Source organism: Felis catus, chromosome A2, assembly GCF_018350175.1.
Source record: "Felis catus isolate Fca126 chromosome A2, F.catus_Fca126_mat1.0, whole genome shotgun sequence".
NCBI classification, from domain to species: Eukaryota; Metazoa; Chordata; class Mammalia; order Carnivora; family Felidae; genus Felis; species Felis catus.
In genome coordinates, this window is record NC_058369.1 from 63,293,315 (window position 1) to 63,318,235 (window position 24,921).

Here is a 24,921-nt window from a genome sequence, read left to right on the forward strand (position 1 = left end):
CTCAGTTGGTTAAGTGTCTGCCTTCGACTCAGGTTGTGATCTCATGGTTTGTGGGTTCGAGCCCCGTGTCGGGCTCTGTGCCTGCTTCAGATCCTCTGTCCCCCCTTCTCTCTGCCCCTTCCCCACTCACAGTCTCTCTTAAAATAAATCAACTTAAAAAAATTTTTTTAAAGGCTTAAAAAAAAGAAAGGCATAAACCAACAGGGAACACCTGGGAACAGGCACTAAGACAAGAAGTCTGCAGATAGCCAGCTGGTGACTAGTGGAGTGGCCTGGAGAAAGCACGGATTACCCTGTGTGTAGCGGGACCAACAGCATGTCGATACTGTCATTGCAAGTATCCAGAAAGGGCAGAGACGGGGTCATTGGGATGGGGGCTGGGAGGGGGCTGCAGTGGGGGGGAAGGGTACCATGCACCTGTTCTCACAGTGTGTGGCTGGTCACGCTGAAATCCCCACGCAACAAGGTTGTGGGATTCCTTGAGGGTCAACCTAACCCTGTATCACACTGGGGGCGTCAGAAGAAACAGCCCAAGCAGACCACCCACCCAAGAAGCTCACACACCAAGTGTGCAGAGCTTTGAGCTAGCTTTTCACCCTTTGTCTCTGAAATGCGACAGAAAAGCATCACCAGACACGAGAGAAGAGCCACTTTCAACAAATAGGAAAAGTGGTATTTGGGGATAAAGACAGGGGAGGGAACAGAAGAAAACACCACAGAACTGAAACGAATTCCGTTAATATCTTCCAAAACTGAACATACTGTATCCATGAAGACATTTAGACTCTAAAGACGGGAGTTATTTACAGAAAAAAGAAAAAGTCTTGGAATAATCATGACAGCAGAAATGAAGAATTCAACAAATGGGTTAAGATACAAGTTGGCAAAATCTTTCAGAAGGTGGAGCAAAGAAACAAAGGAGAATCAGAGAGAAAAGATTTTTTTCTTAAATAATAGAAGAGGTGATTACGTTGAATCCCCAGGATGCAGAGATGAAGTTCATGCAGATCAGATAAAGAGGGGGCAGGGGCGCCTGGGTGGCGCAGTCGGTTAAGCGTCCGACTTCAGCCAGGTCACGATCTCGCGGTCCGGGAGTTCGAGCCCCGCGTCGGGCTCTGGGCTGATGGCTCAGAGCCTGGAGCCTGTTTCCGATTCTGTGTCTCCCTCTCTCTCTGCCCCTCCCCCGTTCATGCTCTGTCTCTCTCTGTCCCAAAAAATAAATAAACGTTGAAAAAAAAATTAAAAAAAAAAAAAAGAGGGAGCAATGCGGACAAGAAGGACGTCTTTAAAAAGTAAAATAGGGGCGCCTGGGTGGCGCAGTCGGTTAAGCGTCCGACTTCAGCCAGGTCACGATCTCGCGGTCCGTGAGTTCGAGCCCCGCGTCGGGCTCTGGGCTGATGGCTCAGAGCCTGGAGCCTGTTTCCGATTCTGTGTCTCCCTCTCTCTCTGCCCCTCCCCTGTTCATGCTCTGTCTCTCACTGTCCCAAAAATAAATAAAAACGTGGAAAAAAATTTTTTAAAAAAAAACTAAAATAAAGAAGAAACTTAGAAACTGTCTGACATGAAGGAACATAATGGCAGGATTTTGACACTCCTGAAAAAGAGATAATGAATGTTTTTGTGATAGGGATATAGAAAAGTAAGCAAATTATTTTTTAAGTTTATTTATTTATTTTGAGAGAGAGAGAGAGAGCAGGGGAGGGGCAGAGAGAGAGGGAGGGAGAGAGAATCCCAAACAGGCTCTGCACTATCAGCACAGAGCCCAACGTGGGGCTCGATCCCACGAACCTTGAGATCATGACCTGAGCTGAAACCAAGAGTCAGATGCTTAACCGACTGAGCCAGCCAGGTGCCTCAAGCAAAGTGAATTAAAAAGAGACATTTGGTGTCCTCAGGAACATCAAAACTCTTACACAAAGAAACTCGTATACGATATGGCTCAAATGAGAACATCACTGACACGGTTACAGCGAAAACACTGCATACCGATTGAAAGTAAGAGATACTATCTGGAAGCATCTTGAACATGAAATGCAGGTTTACCATGTGATCTAGTAATTCCACTTCCAGGTACAGTTCCGAGTGAAAAGAAAACCAATGTCCACACAAAGACTCGTACACAAACGTTCCCAGCAGCATTATTCATCACAGTCAAAAAAGCGGAAGCAAACCCAACACCCATCATCTGACGAATGGATACGTAAAACGTGGTCTATCCACCCAGCGAAGTAGTTATTATTCAACAATTGAAAAAATAAAGTGCTGACACGTTATGACACAGATGAACCTTGAAAACATGATCCCAAGTGGGAGGAGCCATTCGCGAAGGACCACATGTTCTATGATTTCATTTATAGGAAATATCCAGAATGAGTGACTCTACAGAGACTAAGTAGGTCAGTGGTGGCGGGGAGTGACAGACGGAAGATGAGAGGTGACAGCTAACGAGTGCACGTTTTCTGTCAGGAGCAACAAAAATGTTCCAGGGGCGCCTGGGTGGCTCAGTTGTTGAGCGTCTGACTCTAGATTTTGGCTCAGGTCATGATCTCACAATTCGTGAGATCAAGCCCCACATCAGACTCTGTGCTGATAGTGCTTAGGATTCTCTCTCTCTCTCTCTCTTTCTCTTTTTGCCCTTCCCCTGACTCGAGCTCTGAAAAGAAATAAACATTTTTTAAACATGTTCTAAAATTGATGGTAGGGATGCATCCTCAACTCTGTGAATATACCACAAGCCACTGAAGTGTACATTTTATGAATTTGAATTGCTTGCGTGTGAATTACATCTCAATACACTTGTTATTGTTGTTTTTTTATAAAAAAGTAAGACATAAAACTTTGGGGAGGTTGGGAGAGCCACGGAAGAGGCTACTCTTCATTTTTCATCAAAGGATGCCAATGGATTGATTACAAGCAAAACTGAAAGATCAAGAAGTAGAAGCAGGGGCACCTGGCAGGCTCAGTGGGAGGAGAGTGTGACTCTGGATTTTGGGGGTGGTGATTTCAAGCCCCCACATTAGGTATAGAGAGTACCTTTTTTTTAAAATTTCTGAGTAATACTCCATTGTGTGTGTGTGTGTGTGTATGTATGTATGTATGTATATATATATATATATATATATATATATATATATATATACATATCTTTTATTTTATTTTATTATTTTTTAAAATTTACATCCAAATTAGTTAGCATCTAGTGCAACAATGATTCCAGGAGTAGACTCCTTAGTGCCCCTTACCCATTTAGCCCATCCCCTCTCCCACAACCCCTCCAGTAACCCCCTGTTTGTTCTCCATATTTAAGTCTCTTACGTTTTGTCCCCCTCCCTGTTTTTATGTTATTTTTGTTTCCCTTCCCTCATGTTCATCTGTTTTGTCTCTTAACATCCTCATATGAGTGAAGTCATATGATTTTTGTCTTTCTCTGACTGACTCATTTCACTTAGCATAATACCTGCCTGTTCCATCCACGTAGTTGCAAATGGCAAGATTTCATTCTTTTTGATTGCCGAGTAATACTCCATTGTATATATACACCACATTTTCTTTATCCACTCATCCATTGAGGGACATTTGGGCTCTTTCCATGCTTTGGCTATTGTTGATAGTGCTGCTATAAACATGGGAGTGCATGTGTCCCTTCGAAACAGCACACCTATATCCTGTGGATAAATGCCTAGTGGTGCAATTGCTGGGTCATAGGGTAGTTCTATTTTTAGTTTTTTGAGGAACCTCCATACTGTTTTCCAGAGTGGCTGCACCAGCTTGCATTCCTAAGAGATTACTTTTCAAAAAGGGAATGTAGGGGTGCCTGGGTGGCTCAGTCTATTAAAGTGTCTGATTTCAGCTCAGGTCATGATCTCGCGGTTCATGAGATCCAGCCCTGCGTCGGGCTCTGTGCTGACAGTGTGGAGCCTGCTTGGGATTCTCTCTCTCTCCCCTCTCCCTCTGCCTCTCCCCTACTTGTGCTTTATCTCTCTCTCAAAATAAATAAATAAACTTAAAAATAAAGAAGTAACAGGGGCACCTGGGTGGGTCGGTTAAGCATCCGACTTCAGCTCAGGTCATGGTCTCACTGTTCCTGAGTTCGAGCCCCGAATCGGGCTCTGTGCTGACAGCTCAGAGCCTGGAGCCTGTTTCGGATTCTGTGTCTTTCTCTCTGTCTCTGCCCCTCCCCCGCCCATGCTCTGTCTCTGTCTCTCTCAGAAATAAACATACATTAAAGAAAAGTTTTTTAAAAAGAAATAACAATAAAAACAGATATGAAGGCAAGTACCCAAAGGAGTGGCTAAAACTGTTGCAGGCAGAAGCTTCCAGAGAGTAGAAACCTGGGGTGAGAGCCCTGGCACAAGAAAGTGCTGAATTATAAGCATATAAGAATGTTCATTTTTAAATTGTGCACAGATAGCTTTGATAAAAGCAAAAAAAATTAAGTAATAGAACGTATCTGGTCCAACCCTTGCCTTGTCAATAGCAGAGCAGAGGTCCAGGGAACAAGTAACTCTCTCACAGTGATAAAAACGGTTAGCTGCTCATCCCAGCATCTGATTCCCAGCCACCCCCTCCTATCATAACCCACTCGGAACACCGATTTTGATTGCCTCTCACATAGACGGAAAATTCCTTGGGTGCGCTGGAGATGTTTCCTGAGGGAGACACCTTCTGGGAGATGTGCTCCATGGTAACAGCAATGGGTGTGATCTTCCTGGCGAGCTGGATCAGGGCGTGACCCTGGGAACCTGGGAAGGCCCAGCACTTTCCAGGATGGACATCCGGCTGGAAAGAAAACATGGAGTTAATCTCTTATGTGGCTGTATAAATCCACCGCTGCAATATTGGTCAGCAAACCACTACTGACCACAGATCTCACTTACGCCCATAACATGAAGGTGTTTTATGGGTACACATCACACAGGAAAACTGCCAAGATACCTATGGGTTCGGTTGTTCTTCCAGAGCACATTATGTTTATGGAAAACAAAGCCCTTTATTGCAGGATTATATACTATATGATTAGATAATTGATTTACGGTGTTTTCTTTTGTTGCTCTAATTAGACTGTGGGCAGCTAGGAGGCGGCGAGTTGGCATGGGTGGTAAAGATATGATGGTGGTGGCGATGGAGATGGCAGTCGTTGTAAGAAAGAAAAATGACGTCTACCACTTTCTAGATCTAGAATCTGGAATGAGATCCATACGATTGCTCCTGAAGGGCTTCCTACCTTGAGAACTGACTTTAGGTTTGTAGGTTATAGTTAAGGAGAGCCCCACCATCTGTTGATGTCTGTCCAGAGCCTTTTGAATTGAACTCGAATGTTAGCGGAAATCTTGTTTGGAAATTTCTCCTGTTGTAACTGGACTTTGTAAGAATGCATTGGCCTGAGCAGCATGTAGCACAGTGTGGGAGCTGAGGGGACATGCACCTTGAGCAGGTATTTGTTCGAATACCTGGTCTTAAAATAATAAAAAATAATCTGGTCTTAAAATAATAAAATCTACTGGTCTTAAAATAATAAAAACAACTAATAATTAATCAATCATAATTTACTGCTCATACAATAAGAAAAAATTTATATAGTTTGATGACTATTGAAATGCAAGAGGATGGGTTCAGATTCTGTGACAAGTTCAGAGTGGCCTCCGTTTCGGTGTTAATATTTTCATGATACATAATAAGAACAAAACCCTAAAATAATAGATTCCTCTTAGTCTAGCTTTTACCTGAAGAATAACATCTGGGGGCATTTCATAGGTTAAGAACCCGATCCCATGCCAGTAAAGTTTTGCTTTGTTATTTTTGTAACTTTCGGAGGTCCCAGCTTCAATGACAGAGGCCCCTAAAAAAATAAAATAATAAAAAAAATAAAACATTATGCAACCCCAAACACATCACTTGCATTTTATTTATTTTATTTTTAAGAGATATTTATTTATTTTTAGAAAGAGAGGGGGCACAGAGGGACAGAGAATCCCAAGTCGCCAGCACAGAACCCAACATGGGAACCGATACCATGAATTACGAAACAGGAGATCATGACCTGAAGTGAAATTAAGAGTCAGATGTCCAACCAACTGAGCCACCAAGGCATCCCAGTCATTTATATATATATATGTAAATGTGTATATATATTTTATGTATATATATATATATACATATACAAATATATAACTGTATACATATGTATATAGAAATAACATTTTTTAAATGTTTATTTATTTTTGATAGAGAGAGAGCTAGCAGGAGAGGGGCAGAGACAGAGGGAGACAGAATCCCCATCAGGCACCACACTGTTAGCACAGAGCCCTATGTGGGGCTCGAACCCACAAACTGTGAGATCATAACCTGAGCTGAAACCAAGAGTTGGAAGCTTAACCGACTGAGCCACCCCCCACCCCGGTCATTTGTATTTTAATAATGTTGTTAGCAAAGTATTCCCAGGCAGATTACAAGTAAGTTAAGGTTCACACTCGGGAACTGGCTGGGAAAGTATGACTTCTGGCTCTCATTACTGCTGAGATGTTGTCACTTTGAGAAAATCATGTTTGTTCCGTGTAATTTCACAAAACTTCTGAAACTGGTATTAACTGAATTCCAGAGCAGTTGCATCAGAGGTGGAAATATCATGTTCATAGCGTTTATTACTTAGACATATGGACCCCCATATTTTCACAGCTCGTGTGATGAGACTTTATGTCAGCCCAATCTACTTGAAAAAAAGCATAAAACCCAATGTTATAAATGTATCCACAAGTTATATTCGTAAGAGCAATTCTGTAGATTCACTGAGCTTTAATTTTAACCGAAGAAATCCACAAGTATACTCGTCGAATGTTATCCCTTCAGGGTATTTCAGTTTAGAAGCAAAATGTAGTTTAGACACAAGAAATTAAGAAAATGCAAATCGTTTCCTCAAGCTGTATCTGGATATCACAATACAAAGCTAAAAATGCATGTACCTGACTGAGTATCCAATTGCCAGTATTTTTTCTGAGATGGCAGAATCTGAAATAGTTACTGTGCACCTAAGGTTGCCAGATTTAGCAAGTAAAAATACAAGACTCCCAGTTAAATTTGAATTTCAGATAAAAAAATAAGCAATTTTTTAGTATGAGCGTGTCCCATACAATATATGGGAGATACTTATACTTAAAAGTTAGTTGCTGTTTGCCTGAAATTCACATGTAACTGGGCATCCTTTTTTTTTATATACTAAGCAGGTTTTCTTTTCTTTTAAGATTTTTTAAATTTTATTTATTTTGAGAGAGAGACAGAGAGAGAGAGAGAGAGATAGAGAGAGAGAGGGAGAATCCCAAGTAGGCTACACGGGGTTTGATCCCACGAACCATGAGATCACGGCCTGGCCAAAATCAAGAGTCAGATGCTTAACCTACCAAGCCACACAGGTACCCCTAAGCAGGTTTTCTTGATCAATTTTTTTTAAGATCTTATTTTTAAGTAATCTCTACACCAAACAAGGGGCTTGAACTCACAACCCTGAGATCTCACAACCCCGAGATCAAATGTCAAACACTCCACTGACTGAGCCAGCCAGGTGCCCCAGGTATATAGTTTTTTTTTTTTTAAGAATGTATATGTATTCACTTTTTCATTCATTTATTTTTAAATTTCTAATCAGCTTTATTGAGATAAAATCCACATACTACATTATTCACCCATTTCAAGAGTACAAGTGGGTGGTTTTTCGAATATTCACAGAGTTGTACAACCATGACCACAATCAATATTAGAACATTTCAATCAGGGGCACCTGGGTGGCTCAGTCGGTTGAGAGCCCAACTCTTAATTTTGGCTCAGGTCAAGATCTCACAGTTCGTGAGATCAAGCCCCGTGTCAGGCTTTTTGCTGACAGCACAGAGCCTGCTTGGGATTCTCTTCCTCTCTCTCTGCTCCTCCCCTTCCCCAAATAAATAAATAAACATTTAATTTTTAAAAAATTTTTTTAATGTTTATTTATTTTTGAGAGAGAGAGAGACAGAGAGACAGAGAGACAGAGCATGGGCAGGGGAGGGGCAGAGAGAGAGGGAGACACAGAATCCGAAGCAGGCTCCAGGCTCCGAGCTGTCAGCACACAGCCGGACGTGGGGCTCGAACCCCCCAACCGTGAGATCATGACCTGAGCCGAAGTTGGACACTTAACCCACTGAGCCACCTAGGTGCCCCATAAATAAATACACATTTTAAAAAAGAAATCTTTTCTGAACTTAGTCACAAGGATCTTTCTTTTAGAAGTTTTATAGCTTTAAACTTTACATTTAGGTCAGTCTCCCATTTTGAGTTAATTTTTGTAAGGTGTAAGTGATGAGTCGAGATTTATTTGCTGAAAATGTCTCACTTCTCCAGCACCATTAACTTGCCTTTTCTCCTTTGCCAAAAATCAACTTGCCCTCTATGTGTGGGACTATTTCTGGACTCGCTATTCTGTTCCACTGATTTCAGCAAGACCACACTCTGTTAATTACTATAGCTCTGTAATAAGCCTTAACATCAGAGAATGTCAATCCTCATACTTTGTTCTTCCTTTTTTTTTTTTATATTTATTTTGAGAGACAGAGAGAGCACAAGTGGGGAAGTGCAGAGAGAGAGAGTCAGAGGATCTGAAGCAGGCTCCAAGCTGACAGCAGAGAGCCCCATGCGGGGCTTGAACTCACAAACCACGAGATCATGACCCAAGCCGAAGTCAGACGCTTAACTGAATGAACCTCCCAGGCTCCCCTGTTCTTCATTTTCAAAACTGTTTTGGCTATTCTGGTTCCTCTGTGATTCCACATACATTTTAGAAACAACTTGTAGATTTGTATAGACAATTCTTCTGGGATTGAGTCAATAGACCAGTTAGCGAGAATTGCCATCTTAAGTGAATTGACCCTTCTAATCCATAAACGTGTAACTCACCCGCACATGGGTCACTTCTGGGTTTTTCATTGCCCTCCACAATCTGCCTGCTTTTGTTTACTTTTCATCAGACTTGGGTCTGATAAAAAGCCAGACTTTTTATATTTTATATATATATATTATATATATATAATATAAATATATATATTATATATATAAATATTATACATATATAATATAAATATTATATATTTTTATATTTTGTCCAAAACTTTTAGTCGTATGTAATCAGTTGGTGGAGGAGGTGGGGGGATGGGAAGCTGGCATGGGCTCCCTCCGTCTTGGCTCAAGAAGCTGGTATCGTGTCTCACATTTATTGAGAAACCATGACCATTTTCTGCTTTCCCTTACTCTAGTGGGTTATCCCTGGACTTACACTTGTCATCATGAATTCTTCAAAATGGAAGCCGTAAATACATTCAATAGGGAAGGGGAAAGAAAGCATAAAAATGGTGTTTCCAAATGCCAACACTGAAAAAAAAAAGGATTCTGCAGTTCACCTTCCTATGCTTTATCTCAATGCTGATTCTCCCCAAACTTCAGGGAACTCAGGTTCAGCAAGTCTCTTCTCTTGCTCTGTCTCTTTCAACACACACACACACACACACACACACACACACACACACACTGTATAATCATTCTAGTCCAAATGCTGTCAACTCGATACAGGATACAGATTTATTGCCCCACTCTAAATCTGGCTTTGTCAGTTGGTAAATACCAGTGTGACTGCGTGTGCTTTACACTTTCTCCCTCTTTCTTTCCACATGGTTCACTGAACACATTGTTTATAGGCTATCACAGGCAGGTAGAGAATATTAAGGTTCATGGTCTAAACTCTAAGCACTTAAGCATTCATTTTATTAATGGCAAGACATTTAGAACACATCCTGTCTTTCACCACGATTATTCAATCACGAATAATGCATTTAGATTAGTCATTAGCAGTCATTGTAGGTTGTAATGATTGTGTCACCTGTTCTATTTTCTGCATCCCCAACCTCACTGTGACACATCAGCTTCCTTCATGGTCTTGGACTCATGCTAATGAAGACGCACACCTTTGCTGCCTCCGAGATGTGCACCCAGAAAACATCAACTACAACCATGTCTATCGTCTGCCTCATTGTCTAGATTTGCTCATTTTTCCTCCTTCTCAATTACTGGACAGATAACCTATGTTTTCTTAATAAACACATATGGAGAATCGAGACCCTTGGGAAGCATGAACTTTTTCCAGTTTTTACTCACCTGCTGACTTAAGGGCATAGTCAGCCATCTGGACTTGGTCTTCTCTCAACTTTTTAAGGATGGAATTCACCAAGTTTGACATTTCCTGTACAAATATTAAAAAGGGGGTTCTGTTAATCGCAGCCAAGTGTTTGAGTTTTGACAATTCACTTTGTCGATTTGGACCTGCGTGCCATCATCTGCCAAATAACAATAACAGTGAACATCTACTGAGCTGCACACATCCAAGCACTGTGCACAGATTTCTAATGACCTTCATGGCTCTGTGGGATCGCCACTCCCCGGGGCAGCTGACATGTGTCCAGACACCCTCCAAGTCCCAGCAAGGTTGGACCGAAGGCCCCTTTGGAAGCCTCAACGACTGCCTGTCGTACTGTGATCCCCACCACCCCCCATCATTCGGGTCTCATTTAGTAATAAAGACTTGAACATTCTGTAAGTATTCAGGAATTAAGGCAGTTGACAGAGAGCACGTGACTGCTTGTTAGAAAGTATCCATCCTTTGAGTTAATATAGGACTCTTGGTTACGCAAGAAGACCACTGATTTCACCTCAGGTCATGATCTCACAGGTCATGGGATCGAGCCCCATGTCAGCCTCTGCAATCACAGCACAGAGCCTGCTTGGATTTCTCTGCACCACGCCCCCTTTCCCTCCCTGCTCTCTCTCTCTCAAAATAAATAAATAAACTTAAAAAAATATATTGGTTTCTTAAGGGCATTCTGATTCTCAAAAAGCAGAAGCCCCACCCTTCAAGCTGTGACTGATGGAAGCCCTTGTCCCAGGGCCATGACAAAATAGGGTCTGGAAGACAGCAGGTGTCAGGGTGAGGTTTCCGGGTGCTTCAGAAAGTAGACATCATTCCCTCTCTCCCTCCCTCTCTGCCCATGCTGTCTCTCTCAAAATAAATAGATAAATAAACTTAAAAATATACTTTTAAAAATAGGGCCACCTGGGTAGCTCAGTCAGTTGAATGTCCAACTCTTGATTTCAGCTCAGGTCATGATCTCACAGTTTGTGAGTTTGAGCCCCATGTCAGGCTCTGTGCTGACAGTGTGGAGCCTACTTAGGATTCTCTCTCTTTCTCTCTCTCTCTCTCTCCACCCTTTTTGCTCATGCTCTTTTCCTTTCTCTCAAAATAAACAAACAAAAAAATGTATAATATTTTTATTTATGGACCTGAATCAGGCGCACTTGACCTTATCAGTACCCAACATGGGGCTCAACCCCACCAACCATGAGATCATGACCTGAGCCGAAATCAAGAGTCAGACACTTAACTGACTGAGCCACCCAGGCACCCCCAAAATGCTTTGTTCTTTAAGTACGTGTGTATAGACATCAGAGGCTGCCACTTCTGAATGATCTTCTGTTTGTTTTCCTGGAAAATAAAACAGAATCAGTCATTTATTTGGCGGGAAGTCAGTCATATTGCCACAGTCTTCTCTGTGATTCAGCAGGGATGAAAAATTGGGTGTGTGCAGCAAGCTTTCCTGAGGTAAGCTGCTGTCAGGGAGAAGGTTAGAGAGGAGGACACAAGCCACATAACAGCCTGCACTCGATCTTTCTGCGCCGAGAAGCCGTGGAGTGTGACCCCCCCCAAGCCTCCCTCACCTCGTCGATGGCCCCCATGGGGTTCTGGTCCTCGCCTCCGTCTGTGTCCCCGCTGTAGTTGTGCAGACCATCTCGCGTATCTCTAAGCAAAGCATTCAGAACATCTATTTGTTCAATCAAAAATAGAATTTCTCGGAAGTTGTTCTCCAGAGTCTGGCTTTCCTTCCTGTGAATGGAGACCCCCAGTGTGAAGGGTGGGAGTGGGGGCTTCCCATCACCAGCCGGGCTTCAGGAGCGGCCGAGGAAGAAGTGATGAGGCTTTATGTTGTAGCGGAGACCAAGTCTCGAGAGAGAGCTCAGGGCCACCCCTTTGTCTAAAGAACCGCCTCTAACTACCGATGAAAGGCAAGGACACTCAGGGGAAGCTTCTGGAAGGCGGCCCAATGCTTAGGGCACACTCTTCCCAGGCGACTGGGGCTCATCCAACCTTGCATGTGCCTCCCTCAGGGCTCTGGCCACCCTGACTGAGACTGGGTGATTTCATGGTGTGAATCCTCAAGCCTAACCCCCACCTTATTCGAATGGGGAACCCCCTGCATCTCCAGTGGGGCATGGAGCCGTGGTCTTCAACCTGAGCCCTGAAGAGGGCTGGAGGCTGCAGTCCGGGGCAACTCCTGTCACTATCACTGTCACTGGTGAGGAGGGTGCCAAACTTTACTCTTGAAGAATGGGTTCTGCCATTTTGACAGTTTGAAAATGACTGGTGGGCCGAATAAGAACATGTCAAGCCAGTAGGTATCTCTCTCTCTCTCTCTCTCTTTTTTTTAATGTTTATTTATTTTTGAGAGAGAAAGAGAGAGAGTGCGAGTAGGGGAGGGACAGAGAGAGAGGAGGACAGAAGATCTCAAGCAGGCTCTGCACTGACAGCAGAGAGCCGGATGCAGGGCTCGAACTGTGAGCTCATGACCTGAGCTGAAGTCGGACGCTCAACCGAGTGAGCCACCCAGGCGCTCCAACAACAGGTATTCTCTTATGTTGAAAAATGTAAGCACTACTTATGTAGTATTTTCTCCCCAATTTGTAAAACAATACATGTTCATGGTTTAGAAAATATAAAACGCTTCCAGAAATAAACACCGTTACAGTTTGGTGTGTTTCTAACACTTTTTATTCCATGCAAAAAAGTTAGTAGCAAAGTAGAGATCCTGTTGACAATTTTGTGTCCTGCTGCCCACAGGGAGGGCGCCTGGGTGGCTCAGTCGGTTAAGCCTCCGACTACTGGTTTCAGCTCAGGTCCTGATCTCACGGTCCGTGAGTTCGACTCCCATGTCAGTCTCTGTGCTGACAGTGTGGAGCCTGCTTGGGATTCTTTCTCTCTCCCTCTCTCTGTTCCTCCCCACTTGTGCTCACTCTCTCTCTCTCTCTCTCAAAATAAATAAACCGAAAAAAAAAGAATGACCCACAGAAGCAGGAATGATTTCATTTTTATAGTTTTACGAAAACATCCCACTGCTGCAGTCCCGCCAGAAAGCCCCACGTGGCAGAAAAATCTCACTCACTTTAAAAGCTCCAGGTGCTCCTTTGGCATACGAAGTCTGGCCTGGAAAACAAACAAAGAAACCAAATCAGTCCCAGTCCTGCCTGTCTGAATAGAGTTAGTCTTATTCATAAAGGGGAGAGAAATCACATTTCCACCCTGATACACATGCATGTCAGGTGGGACGCTGAGTGTCCTCTGAGATACCTGCGTCCTTTCCAGCCTTTCCTTGGAAAAGTCATGTTCAGGGGAGATGATCTGAAAGTGGGGAGTCTGTTGTACTGGAGTCCAAGAGGCTGTCCGTGAGGACACAGAACGGGGGGGGGGGGCGGGGGGAGGGCAGAAGGAGTGGGGAGGTGAGAAAGAGGGAGGGAGGGGGGCGGAGGGCCATGCTGCGGCCTTAGGCTGTCCTTGTAAACAGTGAGGGGCATCCCCTTTCTACAGGAGGGACCCGATCATCGATCGTCGGAAGAAGCGCAGACATTGATCTAGGCTGACAGGTGTCTGAACAGGACCATCTCCTGTTTGCACGGATGATGCGGCCCCGTGGCTTCCAGGCCCGCCTACAAATGACTGCAAACCCAGCAGCCTCCAACAGTAGGCAGGTGCTCTCTTGGTCTCGGAGGCAAGAAGTCAAATCAAGGTGCCGGCAGGGCCGTGCTTCCCTCTGAAGCTGGGAGGGAGGGACCCTCTGCCTCCTGGTCTTCCTGGGGTCTGGTGGCTCCCGGCTCCCCAGCGTGGAGCTGCCTCACCCAGTCTCTGCCCGACGCCCAGGCCTTTTCCGCCAGGCACCTCTTCAGGGACACCTGTCCCTGGGTCAAGGGCCCAGCTGGGAAATCCAGGATCCCTAAGTGTGTCTGAAGAGACTCTTTCCAAATCGAGGTCACGCTCACAGATTCTCAGGCCGCGGGACTGGCCTTCGGAGGTCACCTTTCAACCGCCGCAGTGACCGTCGATGTGCTGTCTGGGCAACGGTTCCCCATCCTTCTCTGCTGTTACCGCTTCTCTGTCTCAAAGACCTGACCTCCTCCAAGCTGGCTCTGTGGAAAAACAGCGCAGGCACGGAGGGCATCCCATCGGAGGGTCCCCTCTGAGGACCGCGGGGCCAAAAGCAGCACGGTGTGGCATCCGGAAAAGATGACCCCCCCCCCACCCGCCGTTTGTATGTTTTTAACCTGCTGAGCAATTTAATTCCCTGTAGGCTCCCCTCAACATGTTTCCCTTGCCAGGGACGTGGATTTGGGGGCTGATTTTGGGCAGGGAGAGACATTTATTTCTAGTTTTCTGGTTTCTGTCAGTACGGGAAATGTTTTCAACTTTTATCTCTTGTTTTCACCTTTGGCCTTAAAAGTCCATACAGGAGTTCCCCAGGTGGCTCAGTCGGTTAAGCGTCTGACTCTTGGTTTTGGCTCAGGTCATGATCTCACGGTTCGTGAGTTCGAGCCCCACGACAGCGTGGAGCCTGACTGGGATTCTCTGTCTCTGCCTCTCTCCCCCGCGAAAAATAAATAAATAAACTGAAAAATATCCATACAGAAAATACTCCCTCATTTATTTGCTGCTAAATGTGTTTGGGGGTTCCTTGAAAACTAAACGTCTCAGGATTAAAAAAATACATATTTTATTTTGGCTTCTCCCCCAAAGGGTTTCAGCTGGCTCCTACTATAGGCACACACACAACGTGACACATACAATTAATTCCCTCAACTGTTCCAATCCAGTGTCCTGGAGGCATATCCAGTGTTTGAAAAGCACTATCAAGTTATTAAGATTCAAAATAAAAAGGTCACTAAAAAAACTGTGAATCGTTTATCTGTCTTTCAGGAGTTTATCCTAAGTAAGAAATTAAGCACGGTTGGAAAGATTTGGCAACAGGGATGTTCATAATATCGAAAAACTGCAAACAATTCAATTGTCCGGAAATATGTATTATTGACTATGAGATTGTTTTTCACATATTTATTCAGATATAGTCACTGGAAATTAGGCAGACATAAAATGCCATTATAACATGGTATCTAGAGAGAAGGGAACGTTGTACAAAGTCTATCATTAATTGAATAAAAGCAGATTCTATGGTCCACAGCTTAGGATCTAAAAAGAAGTCACCCAGGGGTGCCTGGGTGGCTCAGTCAGTTAAGCGTCCGACTCTTGATCTCGGCTCAAGTCATGATCTCATGGTTGGTGAGTTCGAGCCCCGTATCGGGCTCCACGCTGCCAGCATGGAGCCTGCTTGGGATTCTGTGTCCCCCTCCCCCTCTGCCCCTCCCCTGCTGGTTATCTCTCTCTCTCAAAAATAAATAAACATAGAAAGAAGTCACCCAGAAATAAGCCCCAGTCAGTGTCATGCGATTTCTAACAGGGCTTTCTCCTGTGTGTAAGACAAGGTAACACTGGTCAACAGTGTGACCGTAGAGAAACCCTGTCCTGATGAGACACATGCTCTAGGTGCTCAGCCGGAGGCACTTTTAGGGGGAAGGCGCTGCTGGGTGTGCTGTCTGCCCCCAAACTGAGACGCGGAAGGGAAAAATGTCTTTTGAAAGGAGACCTTCATTTTTCGTGTTGGTATCTAGTGAGCCCCCCGTGTGGCTGGGGACCACGTTAGGCTCTGGACAAGCTTCTTGCTTGTTACCTTCCAGTAGGAGGATCAGAGGGGCAGGAAGAGGCTCTGCAAGTCAACCAAGCGTCCACAGCAAAGTGGAGGCTGGGATGTGCAGGGCAAGGTCATGGGCAGTCTAGCTGGCCGCAGAAGGCTCTCTGAGGAGAGGACACTTGGGCTGGGCTGGAAAGTCAGAGAGGAGACCTCCCTGCAAGACCTGGGCAGAACACCGCAGGCAAAGCCCTGGCAGAAACCGCCAGGGGAATTTGAGTGTATGAGGCTGGGTTCTCCAGAGAAACAGAACCAGTGTCAGGAGAGAGAGGGAAAGACACACAATTGGGGAACTTGGCAAGTCTAACACCTGCAGGGGAGGCTGGCATCCTGGAGGCCCAGAGAAGGGCTCATATTGTAGCTCAAGTCTGAAGGCTGTTTGGAGACAGAATTTCTTCCTTTTTCTCTTAAGACCTTCAACTGGTTGGGTGCGGCCCACCCACATGATGGAGGATAATTTGCTTTACTCACAGCCTGTCAGCTTGATGTTAATCACATCAAAAAATACCTTCACAGCAACATCTAGACTAGCGTTTGGCCAAACATCTGGGCATATAGCCTAGCGAAGTTGACCCACAGAATTAGCCATCGAAATAGGAGTTAATCCCAAATTGGCAGTAACCGCTGAATTCTCTGTTGTCCACGTCAAATTCTCATCTCTGTTCCCTGGTGATAACCTGACTATCTGGCCCCAGTTCCAGTTTTTAATTTTTTAATGTTTACTATTTATTGTTGAGAGACAGAGAGAAACGGTGTGAGCAGGGGAGAGGCAGAGAGAGAGGGAGACACAGAATCTGAAGCAGGCTCCAGGCTCCAAGCTGTCAGCACAGAGCCCGACGCGGGGCTCGAACCCACGAACCGTGAGATCATGACCTGAGCCGAAGTCGGACGCCCAACCGACTGAGCCACCCAGGAGCCCCTGGGATCCTGGTCTTTGATGTGAGGACCACGTGGTAGAGGGGATTCCTCAGGCTGGCCTTGCTTGTGAGGTTTCCTTGTGTTCTTCTTTCATCCGGACCCAGGCACCCAGGATACACAGATCCTCAGTGTTTGCAGAAAGGTAGCTTCCTTGCGACTGGGAGCGATTCCAGGTTTCAACCTATGAACTTCCCAGGGAACGGCCTTCACTGGGTTGGAATGCGGAGGGGACCCAACCAGCACCCTCTCCCCGTGCAGGGACCCCACACGACCAGACACACTGGACTCCAGCGGCTGCTGGCTGAGCCGGGAAACAGGGTCTCCAAGGGAAGTGGCCATGAAATCAGGTGCAAGGTCACTGACAGGGTGGAGTCCGTCGGTCTGGCCTTCTTTCCGCGGAGCAGTGGCTCACCCGGCTCCTGTCATTCTTCTCTGCTCTGGTCTTTGGAGACCAGCGCGTGGGGTGGGCGAGACCTGGGCTGGAATGCAGGAGAGGCAGAAGCGGGTGGGCCAGAGAGGGGACACCCGTGTCTGGCCTCAGTCTAAGCCCACTGAGATCAAACTGGCTTCGGGACAAAGGGGAGGCTGGCCCATCCAGAGTGTCAGGCGGTGGCTAACACGATTTGCCATTTTCTACGTGCTGGGGCTTCCCCTGAGGAGCTGCCTTAGCTCAGGTGTTGTGACAGAACACCCTGGACACCGGGGGCTGATGAACAACGGACACCGGTTTCTCACAGTCCTGGAGGCTGGACGTCTCAGTTCAAGGCTGGCAGACTGAGCGTCTGGTGAGAACTACTTCCTGGTTCTTAGCGGCTCCTTGCTGTGTCCTCACATGGTGGAGCGACGGTCAGGGAGCGGTCTGGGGTCTCCCCATGACCTGACCCAAAGGCCAAAGGCCCCTCCTCCACGCACCTGGGGCTTGGGTTTCAACTGGGAGGGAACACTCAGTCTGTGGCATTCTGACCCGGCACCCCAAATGAATGTCCTTTGCGGGTGCAAAACACGTCCGTTCTGTCCCAATAGCCTCCAAAGTCTTAGTTCATTCCAGCCTGACTGAAAAGTCTAAAGTTCACAGCCTCGGGGCGGTTGGGTGGCTCAGGGGCACCTGGGTGGCTCAGTCGGTTAAGTCTCCGACTTCGGCTCAGGTCATGATCTCACAGTTCGTGAGTTCGAGCCCCGCGTCAGGCTCTGCGCTGACAGCTCAGAGCCTGGAGCCTGCTTCACATTCTGTGTCTCCCTCTCTCTCTGCCCCTTCCCTGCTCATGCTGTGTCTCTCTCTGTCTCAAAAAAAGAAAAAAAATAAATAAACATTAAAAAAAAATTTTTTTAAATAAATAAAAAATAAAGTTCACAGCCTCATCAAAATAGCATCTAAGTCAGATACGGGTGAGATCCTAGAAGCAAATTTCCTTCCAGCTGTGAAACTGTGGAATCAAACGTGTTCTGTGTGAAATCAGCGATGGGACAGGCACAGGATAGACACCTCACTGCCGACGGGAAGAAACAGGGTGGACCAGAGTTCGCAAACATTCAGTATATGGCAAGAGCCCGCGGGGATCAGAGGCTGGGCGAATTTGCAGGGTCTCTCAGCCAGAAAGCCACTTACTAGAACGCTGATCCCTATGTTATTTCCATTAGATATTCACATGCAAAACAAATGTTACCTTTGTTTGCATGTGAATGTCTAATCTGGCGTACTAAGTTTTAAGCGAGTGACATACAAAATGACTTAACAAAAGATTACCTGGAAATTATAAAGTCTGGAACCGTATTCTGCAATTAGAGCATAAAAGTGACTGGATTTCTGAGGAAACTCCGTTTCTTTCAGCCACATGTGATTCCCAAGCCCTGTTAAAGAAAATACCAACTCTGATTAAAGAGTTTGCCAACATTTATGATGTTTTGCACGTATTTATAGGAATTTCTCTAAGTGTGAAGGATACATACAATGTTAAAAAGAATATTGGGGGCCCCTGGGTGGCTCAGTTGGTTAAGTGTCCAACTCTTAGTTTTGGCTCAGGTTATGATTTCATAGTTCGGGGGGGTTCAAGCCCCACATCAGGCTCTGTGCTGACAGTGCGGAGCCTGCTTGGGATTCTCTTTCCCTCTCTCTTTGACCGCCCCCACCCCGTGCTTGTGTGTGTGAGCTCGCGCGCTCTCTCTCTCTCTCTCTCCCACGTGCAAAAATAAATAAATAAATAAATAAATAAATAAATAAATAAATCAACATTTAAAAAAATAAAAAGAATATCAGATACTTGGGTGACAGTATGGAAAATGGCAATATTGGGTGCTTCACAAAATCAGTTCTCCCTTGAAGTGTCCAGATACTGGCAAAGGCAAACAGGACCAACAATTTTTGGACTCCGAAATCTAATCCCAAACTTAAAGCAACCAGAGGACTGAAGAAAAAAGCAGATTATTTTTGTTAAGGGGCAGTGTGGGTCTTCCGCTCCCCTGCCTGCCACCCTCCATTCCCCAGCATGAGGGCAGGGCTGCGGGATGGCAGGGAACATTCCTGGGGGGTGGGGGGGACAACTAATACCGATTTGTTCTTAAAACAGACGGTGAGTTCTGACCTGCCTGGCGTTCCTGCTTCCTTGGGCTAGAAGGGGTTTCTGGTAGGCTGTGATGTCTGTTAAAAGATTTAAGGACATAAACTGGCCTTGCCCACCTGGGAAAGGGATGGTGAATGGGACAAGTGACAGACAGACAGACCCAAGAGCGTGGGAGAGAGAAGTGAGAGGAGGCAGTCTCTTGTGGGAATAAGGGCTTGGAAGGGAAAAGGTGCAGCACTGTGCACGTCCAGCATGGGACACATGTTTAGGACAGACTGTAGACACAATCCCACACTTGCACCTCTGGTGGCCCTGCGGGCTCTGTGTGAGCAGGAGGTGATGGCTAAGCCAGCAGTGTGGGGGATCAGGGTACTGAGAGAGCGCCCCAGCTTAGAGCCACAGGATCGAGGCGTGGAGGGCCCTCCTCGCGCTGTCTCTCAGTGACTCCAGGAACTGTGTCACGTCACTCATTGTCCCCTGAGATACCAAACAGCGATCATCACTAAGCCAATGGCCATGACCCTCAAGAAGGAATAACAACAATCCCTGGGGAATGGGGGGACATCTGACTCCTGAGTCACCACATTAAAATTTTGAGGGGTGCCTCGGGGGCTCAGTCAGTTGAGTGTCCAACTCGATTTCAGCTCAGGTCATGATCTCACAGTTCGAGAGTTTGAGCCACATCAGGGTCTGTGCTGATGGCGTGGACCCTGCTTGGGATTCTCTCTCTCTTCTTCTCTCTCTCTCTCTCTCTCTGTCCCTCCCCTGATATTGGGTGTGCACGCACTCTCTCTCTGTCTCTCTCTGTACTCTCTCTCTCTCAAAATAAATAAATAGGGGTGCCTGGGTGGCTCAGTCAGTTGAGCATCCGACTTCAGCTCAGGTCATGATCTCACGATCTGTGAGTTCAAGCCCCGCATTGGGCTCTGTGCTGACAACTCAGAGCCTGGAGCCTGTTTCAGACTCTGTGTCTCCCTCTCTCTCTGCCCCTCCCCCGCTCATGCTCCGTCTCACACTCTCTCTGTCAAAAATAAACACTAAAAAAAAAATTAAAAATAAATAAATAAATAAACTTAAAACAATAAAAATAATAAAATACTGAAATGTCCAGTTTCCAACACAAAACTACAAGGCACACGAAGAAACACGCAAGTCCAGCCAATGGGGAAAAAAATGACTGAAGCCATCCCTAAGAAAGTCCAAATGTTGTACTTTTTGGAGTTACTAAATAAAAACTTCAAATCAACTGTCTTAAATATGCTAAAAATACTAAAGGAAATCAAGGACAAAGAATGAAAGAAATCCAAAGAAATGATACATGAATGAAATGAGAATAACGGTAGAAAAATTATAAAGGGAACCAAATGTAAGTTTTGGAGCTAAAAAGCACAATAACTGAAACGAACAATTCACCGGAGGACTCAACAGACTTGAGCAGGTGGAAGAAAGAATCAATGGGCTCAAGGATCAGGATCAGATGATCGGAGTCACCGAGCCTGAGGAGGAGCAGCAGTGGGGAAACAAGAATGCAGAAACCAGAGCCTAGGAGCCCCGCAGGACATCCTCATACATATGCATATAGACTTCCAGAGTTCCAGAACAGCCACGAGACACAGGGACAGAAAGAAGACGGGAAGATATAACAGCTGAAAACTCCCCAGTTCGATGAAAAGCATAAATCTACACATTCAAGAAACTCAACAAACTCTAACTAGGATAAACTCAAAGACACACCGCACCAAGACACGCTATAATGAGTCAGTCCAAAGTCAAAGGCAGAGAATCTTGAAAGCACACTACTTGCGATGTACAAGGAACCCTCAATAAGACGATCATCACATTTCTCAGCAGAAACCACGGCAACCAGGCAGGGGCATATTTAACGTGCGGAAAGGAAAAAGAAAACTGCCAACCGAGATCTCCTCCATCCAGCAAAACTACCCTTCAAGATGGAGAGGAAGCCTGGGGGGCTCAGTCATTTAAGCCTCTGACCTAGGCTCAGGTCATGATCTCACGATTTGTGAGTCCCAGCCCCATGTCAGGCTCTGAGCTGTCAGATCCTGCTTCAGATTCCATGTCTCCCTCTCTCTCTGCCCCTCCCCAACTTGCTCTCTCTCAAAAATAATAAATAACTTTTTAAAAAACACAAACAAACAAACAAACAAACAACAAATTAGAGAGGAAGTTAAGGCGTTCCCAGGTAAATAAAAGCTGAAGGAGTTCTTGCCAGAATATCTGCCCTACAAGAAATGCTGGAGGGAGTCTCCCGGGCCAAAGTGAAAACAGACACGACAGAGGAAATGTCATATGAAGAAATCAGTGTTTCCGGGAAAGCTAACTACATGAGTAAACATAAAAGCCAGGGTTACGGTAGTCTTGCGCTGTAACTCTTGTTTTTAATTTTGACACGATTAAAAAGATAAATGGGTACACAGTGTACAAAGAATTAATTTTTGACAATAACACGAAGGAGGGAGGGAGAAAGTTGAACAAGCAGAGTACTTATATGCTGTTGAAGACACACAGTCAACTACAAAAAATCAATTAAACACAGAAGGCAATAATGGATGGAATGAGGAACAGAGAAGGTATAAGACAGAGAAAAAACTGGCAAAATGGTAGAAATCCTTCCTTATCAGTAATTACTTTACAAGTATGTGGGGAATAAGCTTAGGAGTTCCCTGAGCCTGCACTGATGAGTCAACAAGCACCTTTCTTTTGTTAATTAGCTCCACTCAGGGTGGCATCACGCACAGGGAATTGGTCTATAGCCCGGTTTACCTGTTTACCTAATTTGGTCCTTCCTTCCTGTGAAAGCAGCTTTCTGCTCTAGTACTAAGGGGAGGGGGGGCACTTCTGCCCTTGGTTACCTTGTATACCTTTGTTCTATATTGGGGTGTTTGCCCCACCCTCTCTATACCTATTTACCTAATCTCATTTACCCAAACTTGGGTGTGAGCATCCTATAGCTTTGTAATTCTTTATGCCTTGTTAACCCATCAGTGCAGGCTCAGGGAATTCCGAAGCTTATCCCCCATACATGTAAATGGGTTAAATTCTCCAGTCAAAAGTCAAAGACTGGCAAAATAGATTTGAAAACACGGTCCAACTATATACTACTTACAAGAGATTCATTCTCCAACCCACACTGAAAACTATAAAACATTGCTAGAAGAAATGAACAAAGATATAAATAAATGGAAAAACAACCCATGTTCATGGGTCAGAACACTTCCTACTGTTAAGGGGTGCCTGGGTGGCTCAGCAGGTTGAGCGTCTGACTCTTGGTTTCGGCTCAGGTCATGATTCCACAGTCGTGGCAACAAGTCTTTTGTTGAGCTTTGCGCTGAACACGGAGCCTGCCTGGGATTCTCTCTCTCTGTCTGCCCCTCCCCTGCTCAAGTTCTCTCTCTCTCAAAATAAACACACTTTTTTTTTAAAAGGGACATTATGTAAAAAGCAAAAGGACAACCAAGAGAATGAAGGGAAATATTTGCAAATCACATATCTGAGAAGGGTCTAGTAGCCAGAATATATAAAGAACACTTACAACTCATCATCCAAGAGACAAAGGACCCAATCACAAAATGGGCCAAGGACTTGAGTAGATAGCTCTCCAAAGAAGATGTATGGACGGCAAAGAAGCACATGAAAAGGCATTAGTCATTCAGGAAATATAAACCAAAACCACAAAAGCACTTCACATTCACCAAGATGGCTTTGCTCCAGAAACCAGAGAACAACAAGTGTTGACGAGGATGTGGGGGGGAGCAGGACAGTCATGCGCGGCTGGTGGGATTGTGAAATGGTGCACCTGCTGTGGAAGACAGTTAGGCAGCTCCTCCCCAGCAAGTTACCAGAAGGCAAGCACCCCCAAAGAATTGAAACCAGGGATTCAGACAAGTACACGTGCACATATGTTCAGAGCCGCACTGCCCACAACAGCCAAAAGGGGGACACAATCCTGGCCCATTAATAGTCGACTAGACTGCAGTCTATCCACACGGTGGAATATGATTCAGCCACAAAAAGGAATGAAATACTGACTTGTCTACAATGTGGATGAACCTGAAAAACATCAGGTTTAATGACAGAAGCCAGACAAGAAGGTCACATGTTGTGTGATTCTGTTTATATTCAGAACATGAAATCCACAGACACAGAGAGAAGAGTGGTGTTGCCAGGGCTGGGGGAGGGAAAACGGGGGCAAGAGGTCAGTGGGCATGGGCTTCCTTTTGGGGTGGTGAAAATGTCCACAAATTAGGAGTGGTGGCCGCACAGCCCCGAGACTGCCATTGAACTTCTCGCATTATGATGGTTAATTTCACATCCGGAGGATTTCAGCTCCACAAAAAGAAAGAGAACCCAAGTCCGGTTAAGTCCACCGAAACCACTTACAACCGTGGCATCTAAGATGGGTCTGCAACATTGGTGGGCAAGGTGCAAGGCTGCAGTGGGGACATACAAAGAAGCAGCTGGCATCCGCTGTGAAGATGCATGGATTTCCATCTCAAAGGATGTCACAAGAATGTGGGGTACAATTTCCCAGATGCGGAAAACCCTGAGTGCAGACATCTCTGCTGCCCGCACCAAGCACTCGTGACACTTCCCTGTGTGTGGTCTGGGGTCGTGCCTGGGGAAATGTTGCCTACATCCCACTGCAGCAAGGTGGGGATGTCCAGCTGAGGGGAATGGCCCCAGGGCAGCAGCGATGGGGACAAGCAGCAAAGCTTCCAGGGAGCGGTTCCCAGAAGAACCAGAATATTCAGGGTTCGGTCTAGATAGAGGTCTGCGGAGCTGGGCGGGGCACAGCAGGCGCGTGGAAACGCAATCAAGAGAAGGAGCTTGGACCTCAGGCAGGCACAGCATCAGGACAGCCCAGCCATCCAGGAAGCCACATGCAATGATGACAAAATGGCACCCAGCATCCTGCCATGTCATAAGATAGCAATCCCGGCAATAACTGGGTTGGAACCTTGATTTCCCCGTGGTTCAAGTTGTCTTGAAATACCAAAGAAAGGGGCGCCTGGGTGGCGCAGTCGGTTAAGCGTCCGACTTCAGCCAGGTCACGATCTCGCGGTCTGTGAGTTCGAGCCCCGCGTCGGGCTCTGGGTTGATGGCTCAGAGCCTGGAGCCTGTTTCCGATTCTGTGTCTCCCTCTCTCTCTGCCCCTCCCCCGTTCATGCTCTGTCTCTCTCTGTCCCAAAAATAAACATTGAAAAAAAAAATTAAAAAAAAAATTAAAAAAAAGAAATACCAAAGAAAGTTGTCAAAGAGCAATTTTCCAGTGCACTAGGGGTCTGATACATGATACTAGGGGTCATGATGCATGATACCCTCAGTCTGAAAGCTGCAAACCGCACGTTCAGCCATTTCTTCACCCCTGGGATGAGGGGGAGTCTTTGTTGCCCGTTTATCTGTAGCATTTACTTACTTCCAGGACTTTCTTTGGCATTTCTTTACAAACATGAGTCATTCCACCGAGGTCACCCTCCACACACAGAAACGTCCCGTGACCTGGCTTTCAGGACGATTAC

The 24,921-nt window shown here is 45.7% G+C and overlaps 1 protein-coding gene across 3 annotated transcripts in view; it reads right to left on the bottom strand.

Moving 5' to 3' along the window:
• SUN3 (Sad1 and UNC84 domain containing 3) overlaps positions 1-24,921 on the bottom strand; it is a 33,254-nt gene that overhangs the window by 3,610 nt on the left and 4,723 nt on the right. For 2 of the 3 annotated variants that reach the window (XM_045052107.1, XM_006929066.4), the window contains 6 exons: positions 18,571-18,674; positions 13,281-13,321; positions 11,782-11,947; positions 10,168-10,252; positions 5,724-5,839; positions 4,612-4,779 (listed from right to left, as the gene is read on the bottom strand). In XM_045052107.1, coding sequence (XP_044908042.1) covers positions 4,612-4,779; positions 5,724-5,839; positions 10,168-10,252; positions 11,782-11,947; positions 13,281-13,321; positions 18,571-18,674 — 680 coding nt within the window. The remainder of the gene's footprint in view (positions 1-4,611; positions 4,780-5,723; positions 5,840-10,167; positions 10,253-11,781; positions 11,948-13,280; positions 13,322-18,570; positions 18,675-24,921) is intronic. The other variant, XM_006929067.4, reaches the window with a different exon arrangement.